The sequence below is a fragment of the Talpa occidentalis genome, unplaced genomic scaffold, assembly GCF_014898055.3.
Source record: "Talpa occidentalis isolate TD23 unplaced genomic scaffold, MPIMG_talOcc4v2.1 talOcc4.4, whole genome shotgun sequence".
Taxonomy (NCBI): Eukaryota; Metazoa; Chordata; class Mammalia; order Eulipotyphla; family Talpidae; genus Talpa; species Talpa occidentalis.
This window is the reverse complement of record NW_023604295.1, coordinates 1,246,469-1,265,249: the sequence shown is the minus strand read 5'-3', so window position 1 is coordinate 1,265,249 and position 18,781 is coordinate 1,246,469. Positions and strand designations below refer to the sequence as shown.

General features: G+C 63.5%; 1 protein-coding gene across 4 annotated transcripts; it reads right to left on the bottom strand.

Annotated features, from left to right (window-relative positions):
- Positions 1–7,731: 7,731 nt before the first annotated feature.
- U2AF1 (U2 small nuclear RNA auxiliary factor 1) lies at positions 7,732–18,297 on the bottom strand. Of its 4 annotated transcripts, none has more exons than XM_037524880.2 (8): positions 18,195–18,297; positions 15,369–15,456; positions 12,849–12,915; positions 9,345–9,394; positions 9,135–9,233; positions 8,718–8,851; positions 8,542–8,634; positions 7,732–8,021 (listed from the first exon to the last, which is right to left on the bottom strand). In XM_037524880.2, the coding sequence occupies exons 1-8, from the start codon at positions 18,236–18,238 to the stop codon at positions 7,880–7,882; spliced, it is 717 nt and encodes a 238-aa protein (XP_037380777.1). In that variant the 5' UTR covers positions 18,239–18,297; the 3' UTR covers positions 7,732–7,879. The 4 variants fall into 4 exon arrangements, with proteins under 4 accessions (XP_037380777.1, XP_037380776.1, XP_054556225.1 ...); XM_037524879.2 differs by lacking the exon at positions 12,849–12,915 and adding an exon at positions 11,990–12,056 and having other exon boundaries at positions 7,733–8,021; XM_054700250.1 differs by lacking the exons at positions 12,849–12,915; positions 18,195–18,297 and adding exons at positions 11,990–12,056; positions 17,608–17,678 and having other exon boundaries at positions 7,733–8,021.
- Positions 18,298–18,781: the final 484 nt, after the last annotated feature.

Below are 18,781 nucleotides of genomic sequence, written 5' to 3'. Positions count from 1 at the left end.
GCCTGTCAGGGACGCCCAGTGTAGCATGTTTGTGTCCAGCCTGTCCAGAAGCAGCGAGAACAGCGCAGGGGATCCCCGGCTGCCCTCCGTCCGCTTCCCAGATGGAAACTTTATGTTACCGGCCTGGGGGCGCAGCGGGTTAGCGCAGCCTCTGCAGCGCGGGCTCCGTCTCTGGCCAGCCAGGGAGCTACCCACACGGCGCGGCAGGCCTCCCCTGCTCCCCGCTGCTCCCCTCAGCGGTGGACTTCAGTAGATCGCCTGTCCTGCTCCCCACTCTGTCTCTGGGGAGTCCTCCTGTTAGGGGGAAAAGGCTGTCCTAAAGCTCATTCCATGCCGGCTTTGTGGCCTCCACCCCCACCCCAGGCCAAAGCCAAAGACACTGGGAACTCCACATCCCATCCCCACCCCAGGGAAGGTGGCTGGGACCTGAGGGTGGGGTTCAGCAGCCAGGTTGGTATAAAGGCAGACACGTGGGCTTTGGGGGGGTCCCCCATGTTGGCTCTCCGCCAGCTCGCAGCGTCCGGCCAGCTGAGAGTGCCTTTGGGTTTCCAGGTCGGCGGATCGGGTAGGACGCATGAAAGACTTTATTTCCCTATTTTCTCCCTGAGTTGTCCATTTTCCTTCTTTCCTTTTCCCTTGTCAATAAACCTTTTATGAACCTTCTGTGTGTGCCTGCCGTGGAGTATTCCTAAGTCCCTTGTAAGCGCGCGGGTGAGGACCCACAGCCAGGAACCCCTTCAATATCGGGGCTGCCCTATAACACTCTCACCCCCCACGCCTCTGGCCTGCACCCCAGCTCTTGTGTGCACAAATAAATACATCTTAAAAAAACACACAAACATCCTTTTATTACATTCTCTCTGTGTGCGTGTGTGTCCTCTGCCGTCTGTCCATCCTCCCAGCAGCCACCGACCCTCTGGCCGTCACCTACTACCCACCTGTCTCCTGTCTGTCCGTCCGTCTGGCTTTCTGGGGGTCTCACAGTAGTTACAGACACGCAACTGCCGCTAAATTCTTCCTGTGTGTTTCCTAAAAACAAAATTGTTTCCCAAAGTCGCAACACACCGTCAGCTTCAAGAATTAAGCTAAAAGGCTCAAAATCAATGAGGTGCTGAAAGATGAACTAATGGGGTGACCATTGATACAAAACTATGACCCGATCCAGAGTCAGCCAGTCTGCGTCCTAAGTGGGGCGCGGGGACTGGCCGTGGGGGCGGGGTGGGGACCTTCCCCATCATGGGGGGCGCGGGGACAGGCTGTCAAGGGGCGGGGGCGGAGACCAGCCTTCAAGGGGGGCGGGGGGACCGGCTGTCGCAGGGTGGGGGGCGCGGGAGCCCCAGCAGGGCTGCGTGCGTTCTCACAGGCCAGGGAAGTGCAGTGTGAGGCTGGACTCCGGCCCGGGTCAGCGGGTGTGGTGCCGCGAGGCAGTGCCTTGTGGGCACGTTCCTGTTTTCGGATGTCCCCCCGGGGTGGGCCCTGGGGGTGGCGCGGCGGGGTCGAGGCCCTGCTGTTTAGCCTGTTGAGAAACGGGCCTCCGGCCCCCACAGCGGCGGGAGCCTCATGCACCCCAGGTGTGGGCGGGAGCCCCGCAGCCTGCCTGTGCTTGGGGCACCCCCGGGGAGCCTGCCCTCCGGTGTCCCATCTGCCCTTCCCGGCACGGCCGGGGTGCCCCGTCCTCACGCGCTCACTGCGACCTCCTCGGAGAATCATCTGCTCGGTGCTGCCCGCCCCGCCCCGCCCCGCCCCGCCCCGCCCCGCCCGGCGGCTGCTGTGTCGGGGGAGGCCTGGGCGCGGCGGAGGCCCGCGAGTGCCCCTTCCCCGTCTGTCCACTTCTGACCGCGCGGCACCGGCACGGACTTGTTTTTTTTTTAAGATTTATTTATTCATGCACACAAGAGCTGGGGTGCAGGCCAGAGGCGTGGGGGGTGAGACGACGCCCCAGAGACAGAGTGGGGAGCAGAACAGGTGGATCCCCTGAAATCCCCTGCTGAGGGGAGCAGCGGGGAGGCAGGAGAGGCCTGCGGCTGTGGTTGCTCCCCGGGGCGGGGATGGAACTCGTGCTGCAGAGGCTGCGGCAGCTTCACAGGCCGAGAAGTCCCCCCAGCGGCCTCTCTCTTCCCTTGAATGTGTTTTCCGGCCTCATAATGGGCCATTTTCACGCTGCCTTTGTGTGGAAGACCCGCCTTCGCCCCCAGGCGCAGAGCTGGTTCCCGGCCTGAGCAGGCCCCTCTCCCCCAGGGGCTGTAGACTCAGGCGGCCGGATGAGGCCTTATTTCTGGGGCATCGGCCCCTCGCGCGGCCTCGTGTTGGGCCTTGGCCAGCGCCGCATCGTCCCGTCACTGTCATTGTGTCCCCGCTTGCTCCTGCTCCCGCCTGGCTCGCCGATGTGGGGCGCCCGCCGCTGGCCCGGGCCTTGGGGTCAGCCTTTCCCTTTGTGTGAAGACTGCCAGGTGCGCGGGGCCGCCGCTACTGGACACTGCCCGGGCCACTGCGGGCAGAGACCCGGCTCCGCGGCCCGCGCGTCTTCCTGTCTCCGCTCGTCTTTGGTCTTTCGTTTCTCTTAGCGACGTCCCGCCGTTCCCGGGGTTCAGCTCTTGTACTTCCTTTGTTAAACTCACCCCTTAAGTATTTTGTTCTTTTCGATTTGGGGAGTAAGTCTGCGGGGCCGTGAATGTGGGGTGTCCAGGTCTGTTTCCCCTTTCAGCAATGACTGGTCATTTCCAGAGTCCGAGGCAAGTGCTCCCTACACCGTCAGCTCCTCCCTCTGTGACACGGGCCTCCCAGGGCCCTGCCTGGCCCCCTGCCTGGCCCCCACCTGTCACAGCCGCCGTGGCCATGGCCACACGGCAGACCTTGCTCTGCAGACCCTGTGCTGAGAACCCAGCCACGTTAGTTGGGGCCCCAGAGCCACCAGCGCCGGTGCTGGCTGACCCCGTCCAGAGGTGACACGGGGCACGGGCAGGTGGAGGGACTTGTCTGGGCTCACAGACTCGGGGAGCAGAGTCAGGATGCGGCCCCGTGGTGGCCCCTGCGTCTCTGCTCCTGCTGAATGTCTTGGCCGCCCACAAACACTTTGGGGTGTCAGTTGAACCATGTGAAACGATTTGTTTGCTTTTCCTGACTGGCCAACAACGGCAACTTCACGTGATTCGACGCGTTTGAAAAAAGAGCTGGGATTTCAAGCAGGTGTCTGCAGGTTTGTCCGCGGGCGCTGGGGGGATCCCAAGTCCAAAGTTCTCAGGTGGGACCTGCTCCTCGGGGAAGCGCCAGGCGGATAGCCCAGAGCCCTGGACTCCTGGCCCCGCCTGGACAGGAAATGGTGTTTGTGTGGGAGGCCCCTCTAGGGTGCAGAGCTTGTCCTTGCTTCAGCAGCCGGTCCCAAGGGGCACAGGGGCCGGGGGGCAGGCCCTCCCTCAGCGCCAAGCTCACTGGCTCCTGGGGCGTCCAGCGGGACCCCAGTGGGGGCAGGCTGACCTCCGGGCTGTCCTGCTGGGTCTCCGGGCAGGCGCGTCTCCCGAGAGGCCAGGTGGAGGCGGGGGCTGCCCTCAGGCCTGTCCTGCTGCCCCTAGAGCAGGAGCAGGGGAGGCAGCCGCCTGTGGGCCCCAGGGCTGTTTGCTGGAGAAGCCTCCATTGCGCAGGGGACCATTCTTTTTTTTTTTTTTTTTATAGAGGCATGTTTATTTCTTTATTTATTTGTTTTGTTTGTTTGTTCTGTTTACACATGCACTGGGTGCAGTCAGAAGCGCGGGAGGGTGAGAGAATTCACCAGAGCCGGAGCGGGGAGCAGGGCAGGCAGAAGGACCGAAGGACACTGCTGAGGGGAGCAGCGGGCGGCAGGAGAGGTCTGCGCGCCATGCGGGACCCCTGCCGGGGGCCGGGGAGCAGCCGGGGATCGAACCGGCGCCGCAGAGGCCGCAGGCAGCTTCGTAACCCAGCACTCAACCGCTGCGCCACCGGGGAGGCCCGCAGGGGACCATTCTTGGGAACGTCTCCCCCGGCCTCTGGCACAGCTGCTGGGCAGCCTCGCTGGGCCGCAGCCTTGCTGGTGGGTCAGGTGTGGGGTGTGAGGGGCTCCCTGTGCTTTGACCCTCGGACTTCATCGACTTCGTCGACCGTCATGGACGCCGCCGACGGAGAAGGCGGGTTCAGTGTTAAGGCGCAAAGAGCCTGTGGCGCCCCTCGGCCCTCGCCTGGCCCGGGCAACCCGAGCGGGCGGTCACCTGGCGCCAGCTGACGCTGGCCGAGGGCGGGAGGCGGGCGAGCCAGGCCCTCCTCTCCCAAACGGCTGGCGTCCTGCGGTGGAGAAATAGGGTCAAGGCCGCGTCACCCGCCACAGCTGCGCCTGGGAGGGGCAGGGACGCCGGGCACGGCCTCGCCGTGTGGGTGCTGCGTCGTCGTGGAGCGTGAGAGAGCCGGACAGGGGACGGCCCGGCGATGGGCGTGTCTGCGCATGGGGCCTCCCCCCGCGCGGCAGGGAAGGCGGCTCTGACACCGGGTGCTGTCAGCGGCCGTCTGTGTGGGCGGGCGTTGGCCTCGTGCCGCACACGGGTGACCACACGGGTGAACACACGGGTGACGGGAGGCCGAGGGGCAGCACGGCAGACATAGGTGGCAGGACGGGGCTAAAGCGCGTCCACAGGGGTGAGATCGCCCGACTGGCTGTGGCTGGGCAACGTGGCGTGTTGGCCAAACACCAGGAAGGGGGCAGAGCCAGACTGGGTGACGCTGGTGACACGGGCGCCCATCTTCAGACAACAGACGAAACTCCAGAAACAAGTCAGAGAAAGATAAGCCACTTGATCTTAAAAACGGTGAGGCCAGAACAGGCCCCTGCTGAGAGATAGGCCGGCGGCCCCCGCGGGGAGCTGCTGCTGTGTCTGAGGGGACCTGCCCTTCCCTGCTGGCCGTCAGGGAGCTGGAGGAACGCTCAGGCGCCGAGGGCCCCCAGCCGCCCCCCCCCGCCCCCCGGCGTGCAGCCAGGCGCCCGCACAAACCAGCCTGCCTGGACTTGGCGTGGAATGCCGGTTGCCCACGCACTGGGCCCCGGCCCGCTCTCTGCCCCCGGGGGCTTCATGCACCCTGGAAGGTGCTGTCACCCCAAGAGTCCCAGGACCCCTCCTGGACCGCAGCCCCGAGGGACGGCCTTTTGGTGGTCCCGGCCTCATCCCCAGCAGAGGCTGCGGCCGCAGGGGCTCTCTGGCCAGGATGGGAGGGCGCTGGGAGCCGGGGAGGGCGGGAAACGAGGGCTGTTTCGCCCCTGGGAAACAGCCCGCTCGCCCGCCCCTGGGCCTGCAGCGCCCCTCCCCGTGCTCCCTGCTGCTCCCCCGTGCAGCACCTTGCTCCCCTGCCCCCTCCTGTCCGACCCCATGTGCTTCCAGCGCCGTGCGGCAGCCACGTCCAACACAAGCTGGCCTGCGCAGACACCGGGGCGCGGTGCAGGAGCGACGGTCCCGGGGTACAGTTAGAAAGCAGGAGCCCGGTCGACGCGGGAGGTGCCCAGGGCCGGGACGCAAGGAGGCACAGCGGCAGCTCAGACGCTGAGGGCTGTCGCCTGGGTCAGCGCGGGAGGCCGGGCCGGACAGGCGCTGCTGGCGGGGGGCCGCCTGCCTCGGTCCTTCTCCGCTGTGTGTGTGCGTGGGGGGGCGGGGGGATTGGTTGCTGAGGCCCGCAGGCACCCTGGGGACTCGAGGATGCAGGAGCAGCGCAGATGGCGCCGCGGCGGAACCCGGCCCGTCTCGAAGTCGAGGTTTTTGTTCAGGGTCCGGCTCGTCTCGGAGCGGGGAGCCCCGCAGCTGCGGCGCGTGTGGCGCCCGGGCCGGGATTGCTCCAGGGCGCCCTCGTTTCCTGCAGCGGGCAAAGGCCGCTCTCCCAGAGGAGAAATAAACGGCCTCAAAAGCGCCCCTCGGGCCCAAGGCCTGCGAGGCCGCCCTGCTGGTGGGCCTGGGCCCGCGGGGGGCGGGGGTGCGGCCTGGCCCGGGCAGGGGTACACCTGGCTCCTCCTCTTTGCCTGTGTCCGTCACTGGCCCCGGGACAGCCGGCCGGGCCACTCCGCGTCTCCAGCGCTGCTTGTCCTCGTCCCGGGAGGCTGGGCGCGGCGCGGGACGGAGGGTCCGACCGAGCGGGTCCCACCCACGTGGCTCCCCCTCCCGCCCGTGCCACGTCAGCGCAGCCGCCTCGGCCCATGTTCCCGTGGCCCCCGGGCTCCCGCCGGCAGGACCAGCCGCTGTGGCTCGCGGCCCTGCCTCCCAAGCACCGGCTCGCAGGCCGCCTCCCAGGGTGGAGGCCTGGCTTGCTCCTGCCCCGCAGTGCCAGCTGGAACACTGCGCACTCAGGAGGCTCGTCCTCCATTTTGCCTTTGGCGATGGCAGGCAAGCCGCTGCACCCCAGGGTGCTGGCCGGGCCTGTGGCTGCCCGCCCCCAGCCCGTGCCAAGCAAATGCAGAAATGAGGCGCCCGGAGGGAGCGTTGAGAGGGCGAGGTGAGGAGGGCCTGGGAGGCAGCCCGCTCTGCTTGGGCGCGGGGGCGGCTGTCCGGGGCCCAGCCCTCTCTGAGGGCGTGGAATCGGAGGAGAGCAAGTCGAGAGCCCCCGGGCCACCAGGTCAGCGTCCCCGGCGGACTGGGCCTGGGCTGAAAGCCTCGAACCCCGGAAGGCCTGCGGGAGGCGGGGAGGCCGCCCCAACGCGAGTGTGGAGGAGTGATGCGTGGAGACGCGTTCTGTTGGTCTGGCCCCGCGTCACCGCCCCACGGGGCTGCCGGCCTCCCGCCCCGGGGGCCCTCAGGGCCGGAGGGTGCTTTCCTTCCGCCCCCCACGCTGAGAGGGGAAGAAGGGGGCGCGCCCCCAAGCCATGCACACACACAGCGAGCTTGCTTGGACCACCTGGGCCGCGAGGCCTCCGGGCGCAGCGTGGGGGGTGGAGGGCCCCCCGCGCGGGGTGGGGGGACGCGGCAGTCACTGCCGCCTCCTTGTGGCGCCCTCACTCTCCTCGGACAGGGGGCCGGGAAGCCATGGCCGACGCGGGCCCCCAGGCGGGGTGTCGCGCGGCCCTGGCTGGAGAGGGCGGGTGGCCAGCAGGGGGTGCTTGGCTCCAAGTCCTTTTCAGATTAATTTTTATACAGGAGCTGGGGGACGGGCCAGAGGTGGGGGGACGGGTGAGGGGACTCACCAGGCAGGGCGGGGAGCGGAGCGGCAGATGGACCCAAGACACTGCCGGGGAGCGGCGGGCTCTTGCTTCAGGGCGACCGCGAAGCCTCAGTGTCTGCTCCGTCCTGGCTCACACCCGGAGCCGCCGCAGCACCGCCCACGCCGAGGGACTCAGGTCCCACAGAGGGACCCTCTGAGCACCCCACCCCTCGGACTTCGCTGGACGCTCAAGGCTCCTCCCTCCCGAGTGACTGCGCCGCTCTGAAGCGGCCCCGCCGGCCCAGGAGCGCTGGGGGCCAGGACTGCCCCGGGGACCCGTGTGTCCACCCTGCCCACGTGGCTCAGCGCCAGGCCCGGTGGTCAAGCTCGCCTGGGTGACTGCCCGAAACCCCACAGGGCCTGCTGGCGGAGGGGCTGGGCAGCGGCACCAGGCTGGCTCTGGGAGGGGCGGCCCCCAAACAGCACAGAGCGGGGCTGGGGAGACCTGGCAGCGCCCACGCCAGGTGGCCTGCTCGGGCACCGCCTCAGCAGACAAGGGTCACGGCCGAGAACTGGAAACGGCCCCAAGGCTCCCGGGCCCCGAGCGCCCCCAGGAACAGCCACGCCAGGGACCCTGCGTCACTACAAATTTTATTCAGAAACCCATCTTTGTATTTTTTTTGTTTTTTAAAAAACCCCCGATAGGAACTTGTTTGGTCAGTGGGCGGCGCTCCCGCGCGGACACCGGGCACGGGCAGGCTCAGAACCGCCCCGAGCGCTCGCGATCCCGCGACCGCCTCCTGTCGCGCTCCCGGCCGCCGCCACCACCGCCGCCGCCGCCGCCACGACCGCGGTCTCGAGAGCGAGAGCGCCTCTCCCGGGACCGGGACCGGGACCGGTGCCTGCAGGAGAAGAGACCCACGGTGAAGGCCGAGCAGATGCCCGCAGCCGGGGCAGCAGCGCCCCGACCTCAGAGGCGAGCGGGAACCTCGAACTGGCTGCGGCGCCCGGCCGGGCCACCTCGGGGGCAGGGAGCCGTGACCGCGGCAGACAGGCCCGCCAGCCAGGGGCCGGGGGGGCCTTCCGGGGCCAGGGGAGCCGCCCGCCCCGCCAGTCTGCCATCCGCGGGGGCCGAGGACCGCTGGGGCCAACGGACAGCTAAACCAGGGGACCCGGGAGTGCCGGCACCCGGGCTCTGACTGCACGCCGCCCGCCCCGTCGTGCGCACCCGCGGGCACAGCTGTCCCGGCCCCGCGGGCACCGCCACTCCTCTGACACGAGCCTCCCTAGACCAACCAACCCACGAGACCCAAAGAAACCCACGGGTGAAGGGGCGGGACACCTAAGGGAACAAGCTGCCCTCGATTCAATCCCCCGCACCCGCCTCTCCCGGAGCACAAGGCCTCTGCCCCCCGCACTCACTTCTTGCGCCGGCGCCCGTACAGCTCCCGCCGCAGCTCTCTCGAGATGGGCTTCAAGTGCATGAAGTTGCAGAAGCCGCCGCGCGTGCACTCGCTGCGGGGGAAGCACACGCTGTGACCAGGGCTCACGGCTCCCCCGCGGCCCTGAGCCCGCGGCCCCGCCGAGCGGGCACCTACCCCATCTCGTACTGGCGGCAGCAGGCTTCCCGGAAGTCTGTGACCGGGGAGAGCTCGGCGTGGATTGGCTGCCCGTTGAACCAGCGGTTGTTCAGGTCGATCACAGCCTTTTCCGCGTCTTCTTCGCGGCGAAACTGCCAAGTGCAAACGGAAGTGCTTGCCCAGACCTCGCGTGCGCGAGGCGGCTCAAGGCCCAGGGGCCCCTCCACCGGGGCGCGCCCCGACGCCGCTGCGCTGGCTGCAGAGCAGCCCGGCCTCCGAGTGCCGTGGCTAGGGGCACGCGCACGGGCGCGCCAGGGCGGGCAGTTTTACTGACGAGAAACGAACGGCCCAGCGCCCCCGCTTTCCCCGGGCCCAGGGTGCTGCCGACCCTCAGAGCAAGGGCGGCCCCACGCTGGGGCGGGCAGCGGTGCCTACCTTGACGTACACGTTGCCCACCAGGTGGTCCCCCAGGTTGTCACAGACGTTCATCTCCTCCACCTCGCCGTACTTCTCCTCCATCTCCGTGAAGACCTCCTGGCGGGACAGAGATGTAGGGTTTGCGCAAGGGATGCGCGCGACCGCGACCACAACTCGGGGCACTCGGACGCGGCTCAGTCCCCCGACAGGCGGGCCAGCCCCCCTCACCTCGAAGAACTCGTCGTAGTGCTCCTGCATCTCCACGTCGCTCACGGCGCCTGCGGGCGACAGACACCTTGCGGGTTAGCACGGCGCCCCCGCGCCCCCACTGCTAAGCCACACACATTCCGCTCCAGAGAAGACACACAGCACGCGAGGCCGCACGGCTGGCGGCGCAGGCTCCGGCGTGGCCGAGCCTTAAGTGCCCGCGTGGCGGGCTCACTCCTGGCTACCAAAACAGTAAGATCACGACGAGTTTTAATCTGCATCCCAGGGCCGTGTTCTCAGGAAGGCGACTCTCGCGTCAATGGAAATTTTCTCTTAGGATTGAAGAGACGCCAGAGCGTCTCACTGACTTTCTCATCGGGCTCAGACAAGCCGAAGCCAGGGTGGCGAGAGCGTGTTCCTGACTAGCCTCCTTCCCAGTGTCGGCCGCACAGCGCGCTCGGAAATCCTCTCTGATGCGATTAAAACCCACACGACCGTGAACGCCCGGGCCGCCGGCACGGCCGCGTGCTGACGCCCTCGGCGAGCGAGCTACGATGCTTTGTTGAGGAAAGCACTCTCCTTTTATTCCGGAAGTCTCTCCGCCAGCTGCACGCTTCTCCGCGGCTCCTGCGCACTGAGGCTGGCGTCCGCGCCGCGGTGGCTCGCGTGCAAGCGCGCCTCCCCCGCCTTCCTGCCGGTCTTGCCGCCAGGCCCCAGCCCCCGAGCCTGAAGCTGCGGGGTCACAGAGCTGGCCGCGGGCGGGGAAGCCCGCGAGGGCCACGACGGCCCGACAACTCAACAGACACCCTGGCCCGGGTCTGCCCAGGCCCCGTGCTGCCCGGGGTTGGGCACGGACCCCACCTGGATTCGGAGGTCGCGGGGTCACGCGCTAACTTATGCTGGGTGGGGCCGTTCCATTTTAGCTACCTTGGAAACCCCAGGAAGCCAGTTCGCTTCAGACCCAAGGCCTACGAACGACTGGACGGCAGCGGCCAGCTCGCCTCCCCTACAGCCACACGCCCAGAGCGCCAGCAGGACCGAGTTAAAGCGCGGTGCGGGGGCCGCTGCCGTCCGCTGCCTCAGACAGAAGCGCGCAGCCGCCGTGGCCTGCGGACGTGCTCTAGCGCCCGTGCGCTGCCTAAAAATTCCGAGCCGCTCAAAAGGACTTGAGCGGCAGATTAGAAAACCGGTCAACTAAGAAAAGAATGACTTGACATGACTTTAAATAGCACAACTTGAAAAACAGGAAAGTTTTCTGACACCAGCATTTTTAAGCTAGGGCCCGCATTTGTTCGATCCAAGCGTAAAAAAGGTTATTTACACAGGGAGAGGATTGTGTCAAAAAAGCGACCGTTTGGAGAAACTGGTAACCTGGCCGGCTGTAACCATGAAGGGTCGACGCCCGCATTTCAGGCTAACAGGTGAAATCGACTCCCTTCCTAGGCCGAGACCTGGACCCCACTTAGTCGGACAAGGTGGCCCTGGAACAGGAACACGCACACGGCAGAGCGGGCCCTTCTGGGGCACGTGCACGTGAGACATGGGGCTGGCCCGGCCCCTCCCCGCGCCGACCCGGCGGAAACCGCAGGGCGTCTGCTGGTTGCTCCTCACCTACCCCTCCACTCCTGCCAGCGCCAGGCGAACCACCCCCTCCACCCAATAGTCTTAGTCTTAAAAAAAAAAAAAACAATAAAACAAAGCAAAACCAGGCCCAGGGCTACACTGCTGAGGGAGGCGCTCTGGCAGGTCAGCTCGGCAGCAGGACGCACCCCGCCAGGCACAGGTAGCGTGCACTGCGGGGCAACCCGAGCCTCCCTGCTGGGGAGCAGGGGTGGAACCAGCTGAGACCACCACCCAGTGTGGGTCAGTCTCCGCCCCGAGGGCTCGGCCGCGCCCCTCCAGGAGCGCACAGCGGGTGCCCGGGGGTGCGGAGGCCTGAACGTCACAGGAGCCCGGTGCCCTTCCTCCACTCCCCCGACACCAGCATGCACCCTGCTCCAGGACGGGCCTCCGCGCACCAGCGCGCGGGACTCGAGCCGGTGTCTCCCAGTAGGGAAGGCGGGGGCACGTCCATCAACACTCAGGTTGCATCGTTTCTCCCCAAGGAACCCTTTACTCTCCGAATCTAGTGACTGCGCCTGAAGCCGGAGACCCTTGTGGGAAGGTTCTGGCAAACTGAGTTGGCACAGGGCCGGGGGTTGAGGAAAGCTCAGGGGTCCATGCAAACAGGAAGCCCCTCTTTGGGGAAGCTTCTAAAACAATGGCGTCTGAAGGGGGGAAATGTATAATAAGCAAAATTTTAAGTCAAATCATTTGAGAACAATTTGGTTCTTTAACGTTCCTGCAAGCGAGACAAACGTTCGCTGCTGCGCTCTCCCGGGGAGGACTCTAAGGGGACTTGTAATTCCAGCGTCTTCTCCCCTGGGTGATGGCCAGAGGGAGGTAGGGAGCGCGGCAGCAGCCCCCCGGGCCCGGCGCCTTTCCTGTCTGGTCTCCTCCAGCGAGTGGCAGGAGCTCCCACCTCAGCGGAGGCCTCGTGGGGGCGGGGCGAGAGCTCTGGACACCCCGAGGGCGGCCGTGACACTGAGCGGCAGACCCGGTGGAGCCAACACTGGGCTCTGACGCGCAAGCCCAGGGAGCCGGGGAGGGGACTTGGAGGAACTTACAGCGCAAACCGTCAGCAGACTGGGAAGAGTTTTGAGGGTTACGGTAAATGTTCAAGAGGGCAATGGTCTGAAATACAAAACGCAACAACTTTATATTACGGAAAATGAAAGGTAAACACTTAGCCGTTTCCTGTGACGATCGCTTCGGTGGAGACTCAGCGCTGAAAAAAGAGCAAGTTATTTTCTCTGGAGGCTGCGGTGCGGCCTCGGTGACGGCTGCCTCGTGACGCCCTACCACTGCGAGGCAAGAGAGATCCCATGGTGTGCCAACATCGCGCTCCTCCTCGGGCGGCAGGCACGCGCCTTCCCGGCCAGAGCACCGGGTGCCCGCAAGCCCCGGACGAGGCCCCTCGGCCGCGCCAGCTTTTAAGGCAGGCCAAACGCCGCCGGGGCGGGGCGACGTGGGACGAGGAGCGCGATCGTTGCACATCATGAGATCTCTGCTTCCCAGAGGAAAAATCATGAAGGTGAAATAAACCCACACTTCCTGGGCGACTTACCTTGTTGCTTCCTAATCATTCCTAAGACTCTTAATTGCGCAGGAAGAACTTAGTAAGTGCCCGGGGTTCGGTCACTGTGAACACCAGTGATCGGCTGACGGCCTCCACCAAGCGCCACGCACGGACCCCCGGGCGGCAAAGGGCAGCCAAGGGGAGGCCTGTGGTGGCCTCTGCCGGGACGGCCTCCCGACCCCGCGCACGTATCAAGCTCTGGCTGCGCGACCAAGGACCTCCGTCACCTTGTCCTGTTTGCAACAGCTCTATGTCAGCAGCTCAGAAGCCAACGTGGTTTGTCTCAATTAAGAGCGGGCTCTTTAACACCATTGTTTTAAAAAAATTCCTCCAACTGTGGGACTTACAGTGTGAGCCGTCAGCCGTCTGTGCACTGTTTTGGGGGTTACGATAGATGTTTTGAATCAAGATGGTCTGCGGGGAAAAAAAAATAAAAAGGGGAATTCTACTGGCTGCTGTGCATATATTAGACAATTGCAAAGAGACAACTTGTCTGCAATGGCTAAACGCTCACTCGCTCGCTCCCCGCAAGCAGATGCTTGTCCGTGAAGAGCACACCCAAACCATCATATTATGAAAACAGAGTCTGAGCAGGGACTTAGGTCAAGTCAGCCAGCAACCAAGAAGGAATGAAGGCTACTCTGCGAACCCCGTGTCGCTCGAGCGCTGTGACGCCAGGAGAGAACGCCAACCCTGTCCGCGCTCAGCAGACCTGACTCGGGGAGACTCGGCCTCCTCATACCCGCCCCGGGCAGTGTCACTTTTAAGAAGCCAAATGCGTGTCAACTCTACGCAGCTCTCCGGCTCGCTGGTCTGCAGGACGTGGGCGTGCCCAGCGGGTTTCCCACGGCCGGGGCCTGACCACCGTGTTTACACGTTCTTGGTGGGTCTCTGTTTACATAATACAATAGCTTAAAACATTTGCTCTTTCCGATCCTTCTTTTAAGGGAAAAAAAAAATCCTTTTAGCCCTTGTGCTTTAAACTGGATCAGGCAGACTTGAAACCTTACATTGTACCGTTCTTCTTAAAATCAAGTTGTCTGAAAAAACAAACCATGTTTAAGTTAGTAGCTAATACATCACATGAATCTTAACGTCCACATCACTGTAAGCAGCTTTAAAAGAAACCCAAATTGAAATATGCCAGATTTACCAGCAGAACCAATAAACCACAAGATTTAGAAAAAAGTCAACGTTTAGTCTGACTAAGATGTGTCTCCACAGCAGTTTTGTGTTTCTCCAACCCGCCGGCTCCCAGCACGCTGCGGGGGAGTAGCGGTGCGAGCTCCCCAGGCCAAGGCCCGCTGGGCACGGGAGCAGGCATCCCCCAGGCAAGCGAGGCCTGTGCCAAGCCAAACTTACAAAGCCTGGGGGGTTCAGATGTTTCCCAAAGTCAACCTGACTCAGTTTTCTGGGGAGCAGTGGAGCGCGACAACTCTCAGAAGCTCCGCTCACAGCCACGCGGCGGGAAACCCGCTGGCGGCATCTCCCGGCTGATCCAACAGCGAGGATGAGTGAGTCACTGACCAAGGGAATGCTGTGGTCCCACCGAAGTCGGGGGCGCTGAGGTGGCTGGAAACCAACCCAGGCAGCAAATCAAAACAAGGCAGGTAAATCAATGCATGTATCCGACCCCCAAACTTCATGGAAGCCATGCGCTCGGCCCACAGTGCTCAACCTGACGCCACAGCACTTCAGGAGGGAATCAGTGACTCAGAAAAAATGGACTGAGCATTTCTGGGAAGTGGAAAGAAAACTAACTTGGGGGACAAGTTCTCTCTCTCAGCCCGATATCAGTAACCCCCCCAAGGACTCCCACCTGGGACGGTGGGTCAGCTGGCCAGTCTATGGCCATGGGCCGAGTCGGGGAGCTTTAGTTCATAAATCAGAATGTTAAAAGTCAATTTCAAAAAAAGACTTTAAAGCAAGTTCTCTGGCAATCTAAAATTTAAGAGAGACATGTTCAAAGACATTCACGTTCTACCAGCTACCACAGGAGTGCCGTGGGGGGACACCCGTCACGCGCCCCTTCAGAGCCGCACTCCTGGGGGTGGGGAGAAGGCACAAGGGCTCTGGCCCCATGGCCAGTTTTCCTACTTACAGGAAAATACACACGTCTCCTCTGCCTGAAGTTTAAGCAGCATCACCAGAAAGCTGCAGGCCCCAGCAGAGCCAGCAGCGCCAGGGGCTCAGCCCAGAGAGGCCAGAGGCGCCCTAGGCCTGCTGCAGCCAAGGAGGGAGAGTGACGCTCAGCGCGTGGAGACTCGGCGCAGGCTTTTCAGGCTCCAAGGCCCTGACAGGCGCAGCGGGACTCTGCCCGGCACCAGGCGCCTTCTCCCGCCCATCTAGCACTGACTGAGGGAGGGCAGCCCCTGACCCACAATTTCTTGCGCCTTATTTTTTGCTGCTGTGACATAATGGAACTGCTGCTTCCTCCACAGGGCTCTAAGAGGCCTGACCCCGGGAACGCAGGTCTGTGACAGCCACTGGCATCTCTGCAAGGGGACTGATGACTTCCACTGCGTGAGTGTGTGTGGGTGTTTGTGTGCGTGCGGGCAGAGGCCCCATGGCCCCTCCTGGGGCCTGGGGAAAAAAAAAAAAAAAAAAAAAAAGGACTGCTCTGCCTGGCCACGGCCAACAGCGGGCCTACAAGCTTGAAGGTGAGCAGTGTCTCATGACAGGAGCAGTGACGCTCACACCGCCCCCGGGGTAGCTCGCCTGCTCCCTCCTCTCTACACAAAAGCACACACTTATGGACACAAATGAAAAATAATAATAAAAAAAATGACCTGCTTATTCTGTAAAATACATGGAGTTTTGACAGTTTACATGAAAACAGAGAAAATTAAAAGAAAAAACAAACAAACCTGGCTAAAGGTCGGTTTATTGTGCAACCGAGAGCACCTGTCTCCATGACGACACGCTCCAATTTTGAAATAAAATGAACAGTTGACTCTGTAAGGGAAAAGAAGAGCCGATTATTTTGCTGGGAAGAAGTCAGCTGGAAACACGGCCCCCACGTGACACGTGCTCTCAAACGACCTCTCTTCACATCACGAGAGCAGAGGCAGGTCTTAGTGGGAGAGGCACCCCTCTTCCCATCTTTAAGGGGCTGCTGCGCTCCAACTGCTGGCACAAGCTCGGGCACTTTCAAAGGCTGCCGCTCCATTAAAATCACCTCCACTTTTATGTATCTCCTCGGCTCTCGCCCGCTAAGTGAATGTTAAACTAAAACTAAAGTGAACGCCCACATATCCGCTCTCCACTCTGCCGTGATGAAACTCTCGGGGACACCCGCAGGGAGGAAGGTGGCTCCAGACCCCGACTCTGCTGAGAGCTGCCTGGATGCGGCATGTCACCCACGCCTCTCTGGGTCTCAGAAGGCACAAGCAAAACATGGAAAAAGCCAACCTGGCATGGCTCAAGAACTGGATATAAGGTCTGTGTGCTCATTAAATGCAATCATTATTCAAATAAACAGAAAACAAAGTCCAGTTCTCTTAGCTGAGACACTGGACCAGTAGGAAATTTCCAGAAACAGATCCGAAGCAAATAATTTTCGTTTCAACACACTGAAAAGTTTTAGGCAACTCAATGTGCCTGTAGTTCCTCTGTGGCCTCTCCAGGCCACCCTCTGTCCCTGTCACAAAGCCCTCCCAGCACCGCAGATGCTGTGGCGCCAGATGGAGTCCAAGCTAGTGGGCAGGCAGGGCGCGGCGCTCACTGGCGGCCGCTCGCAGACAGGCAAAAGGGGCAGGGATGTCCTGTAAATTCAACGGAGCACCCGTTTGTTTAGGCAGTGGATTAAAATGAAGGCCTCAGAGAAACCCAATGGAGCGTGAAGACTGACTAGCTGTTCACTTACCCCTGGGCAGCATGAGTGGGAAAGGCTGAACTTACCAGGCAAGGAAAATGGCCACTATGTATATTTGCAACCTTAGATGGCTTTCATTCCATGATGCCCAGCTAGAATTCTGTACATCAGTCACAACTTTCCTAGCAATAAATCTGGTGACATGCCCACTACACTACTGCAACAAAATGAAAAGACAGAGAGAATGTTGTGATTTATCAGCTCAGAGAAGGTACTTCAGAAAGGTCAACCCTGTTTAGATTTAGAGAATGTCCTCAACTTCAAATTCACAGTCAGCTAATTACTTTAACTGGTAGAGGCCTACATGTTATTTTGGATTAAAAGAAAAAGGGCAGAAAAAGGGCTTCGTGTTTCAGTTGATTCTGCTTCCTGGAAATGGACCCCCTGGGTCTCCCCGCAGTGAGGAGGGGTAACCGACATAGCCACTCGTGACCCTGACGCGATGGAACGTGCTCATTTACTGTAGGAATATAAAATGCCACTGAACAAACTTCTGAGGTAGCACGAGACATGGGGAGTGAAGAAACTACCTGATACAGCCTTTCCCAGGAGCAAGAAAGCAGCAGCCCCGGTGCAGGCGGTGTAAGACGGAGTGGCCGGAGGGCGCACAAGGGGCGGGGCCGACCATCCATCCCTCCCCAGAGATGGTACAGTATCGTCAACAGTATGTATTTAAAGGCAAGCTTCAAACCCAAGCGGCCACTACCGGGAAGTCAGGGCACGGAGGGTGTGTACCTCTTCCAAAGTATGTAAGTTTTAATCCATTTCCTTTACTCCTCCTTTACTTGACATGTATTCCCCTTCCCTCCTGGAGTTCCTTGGAAATATGATCCAAATTTTATCCATCCTGAGACCCCAAAGCTGGCTGAGTGTTCACCCCCAATAAATGCTTCTGGAGGAATCCTGACTGATGATTCTGTCTTGTTTTTCTAGAAAAGAGTGTAACCCCCTATCCCGGCAACACAGAAGAGTCTATCGTGTATGAAAGAAGACATTTTGCAAGACAGGCTGCATCCTGGAAAACAATTTAAACAGTGTTTAGAAGAGCGGCGTTAAAACATCACCTCTGACAGCGTAGGGGCTGGGGTGCAAAGCCGTTCACACAGCCCGGCGCCTCCCCAGAGGGCGCCTGAGGACCCCAACGCCTCAGACGGACGCTGAGTCTTCAGGTTTTTCAAACTAAGCCATCCTTCAAAACGCCTGAGGTCGGTTCAAGTGCCGGAATTTAATACCTGCCAAGGTGGCGAAGTGGCAATTTGGGGGGCACTTGTAACCTAACAGAAGGTTGGGGGGCACGCAACCTTTAAGAAGACAAAAACCCCTCTTCCCCAACGGCGGGGCTTCATCCTCAAGTGTCCTGGAAGCCTCGGTCTGGCCGGGCGGCCGGCGCACGCGGCGTCCGCGAGCCCCTCCCCTCCCCGTCGCCTCAGGAGGCCCGAGCGCCGCCCCGAGCGCCGCAGGCTCGCTGGGGGGCGCAGCCCCGGCCCGGCCCGCGCGGCCGCCCGCCCGCCCGCCCGCCTCGCCGCCGAGGGCTCGGGCGGGGCCGGGGCCGCCGACAACTTGGGCGCAACTCCGGGCGGCGCGGGCCGCGCGGGAGAGCGGGAGGCCGGGCGGGGAGGCCGCGCGGGGACGGGGGGCCGCGCGGGGGGGGGAGGGGGCCGCCCGCCCGCCCGGCGCCCCACGCGGCGGCGCGGTCCCCGAGGGCGCCAGGCCGGAAGGCCGCCGCCCCTCCCCCCGCCGCCGCGCCGCCGCCGCCGCCGGCCCCCGCGCCCCCCGGCCCCGCGCCCCCGCCCGGGGCCCGGCGGCCCGCGCCACTCACTTGTCTTTCTCGGTGCCGAAGATGGAGGCCAAGTACTCCGCCATTTCCCACCCGCCGCCGCCGACCCTGCCGCCGACGCCGCCGACCCAGCCCGACGCCCGCGGGAGACGTCACCCGGACGCGACGCCGCCCGCCCCGCCCCGCCCCGCCGCGCGCCGCGGCGCGGCGGCCCAATCGGGCGCGGCGCTGCCTGCGCGGGGGCGGGGCTTCCCCCTCGCGCCCGCGCGCCGCCCGCCGGCGCCCCCTGCCGGCCTCCCGCGCCCCGGCCCCTGCGCGGCGGCCCCCGGGCCCCGTCTGCGTGGGGCGCCCCGGGCCCCCGGGCCTGCCTGGCTGCCGCTGCGGCCTGCGGGGGACCCGCCCGGGGCGCCCGCAGAAACGCTCCGCGGACCCCGCGGGGGGCGTGCGGGGGCGCAGCCCGGGCGGCGAGGGAGGCGGAGCCCCGGAGCCGGCGGCCGCGGAGCGGGGGTCCTTCCGGGCGGGGAGCCCCGGCCGCTCCCCGAGGGCCCCTGCTCTGGGCGCCCGGCCCAGGTCAAGCTCGGGCGGCCCTCGGGCTCTCCCGGGGAGTGGGTGCCCGGCTGCTCGGGCGC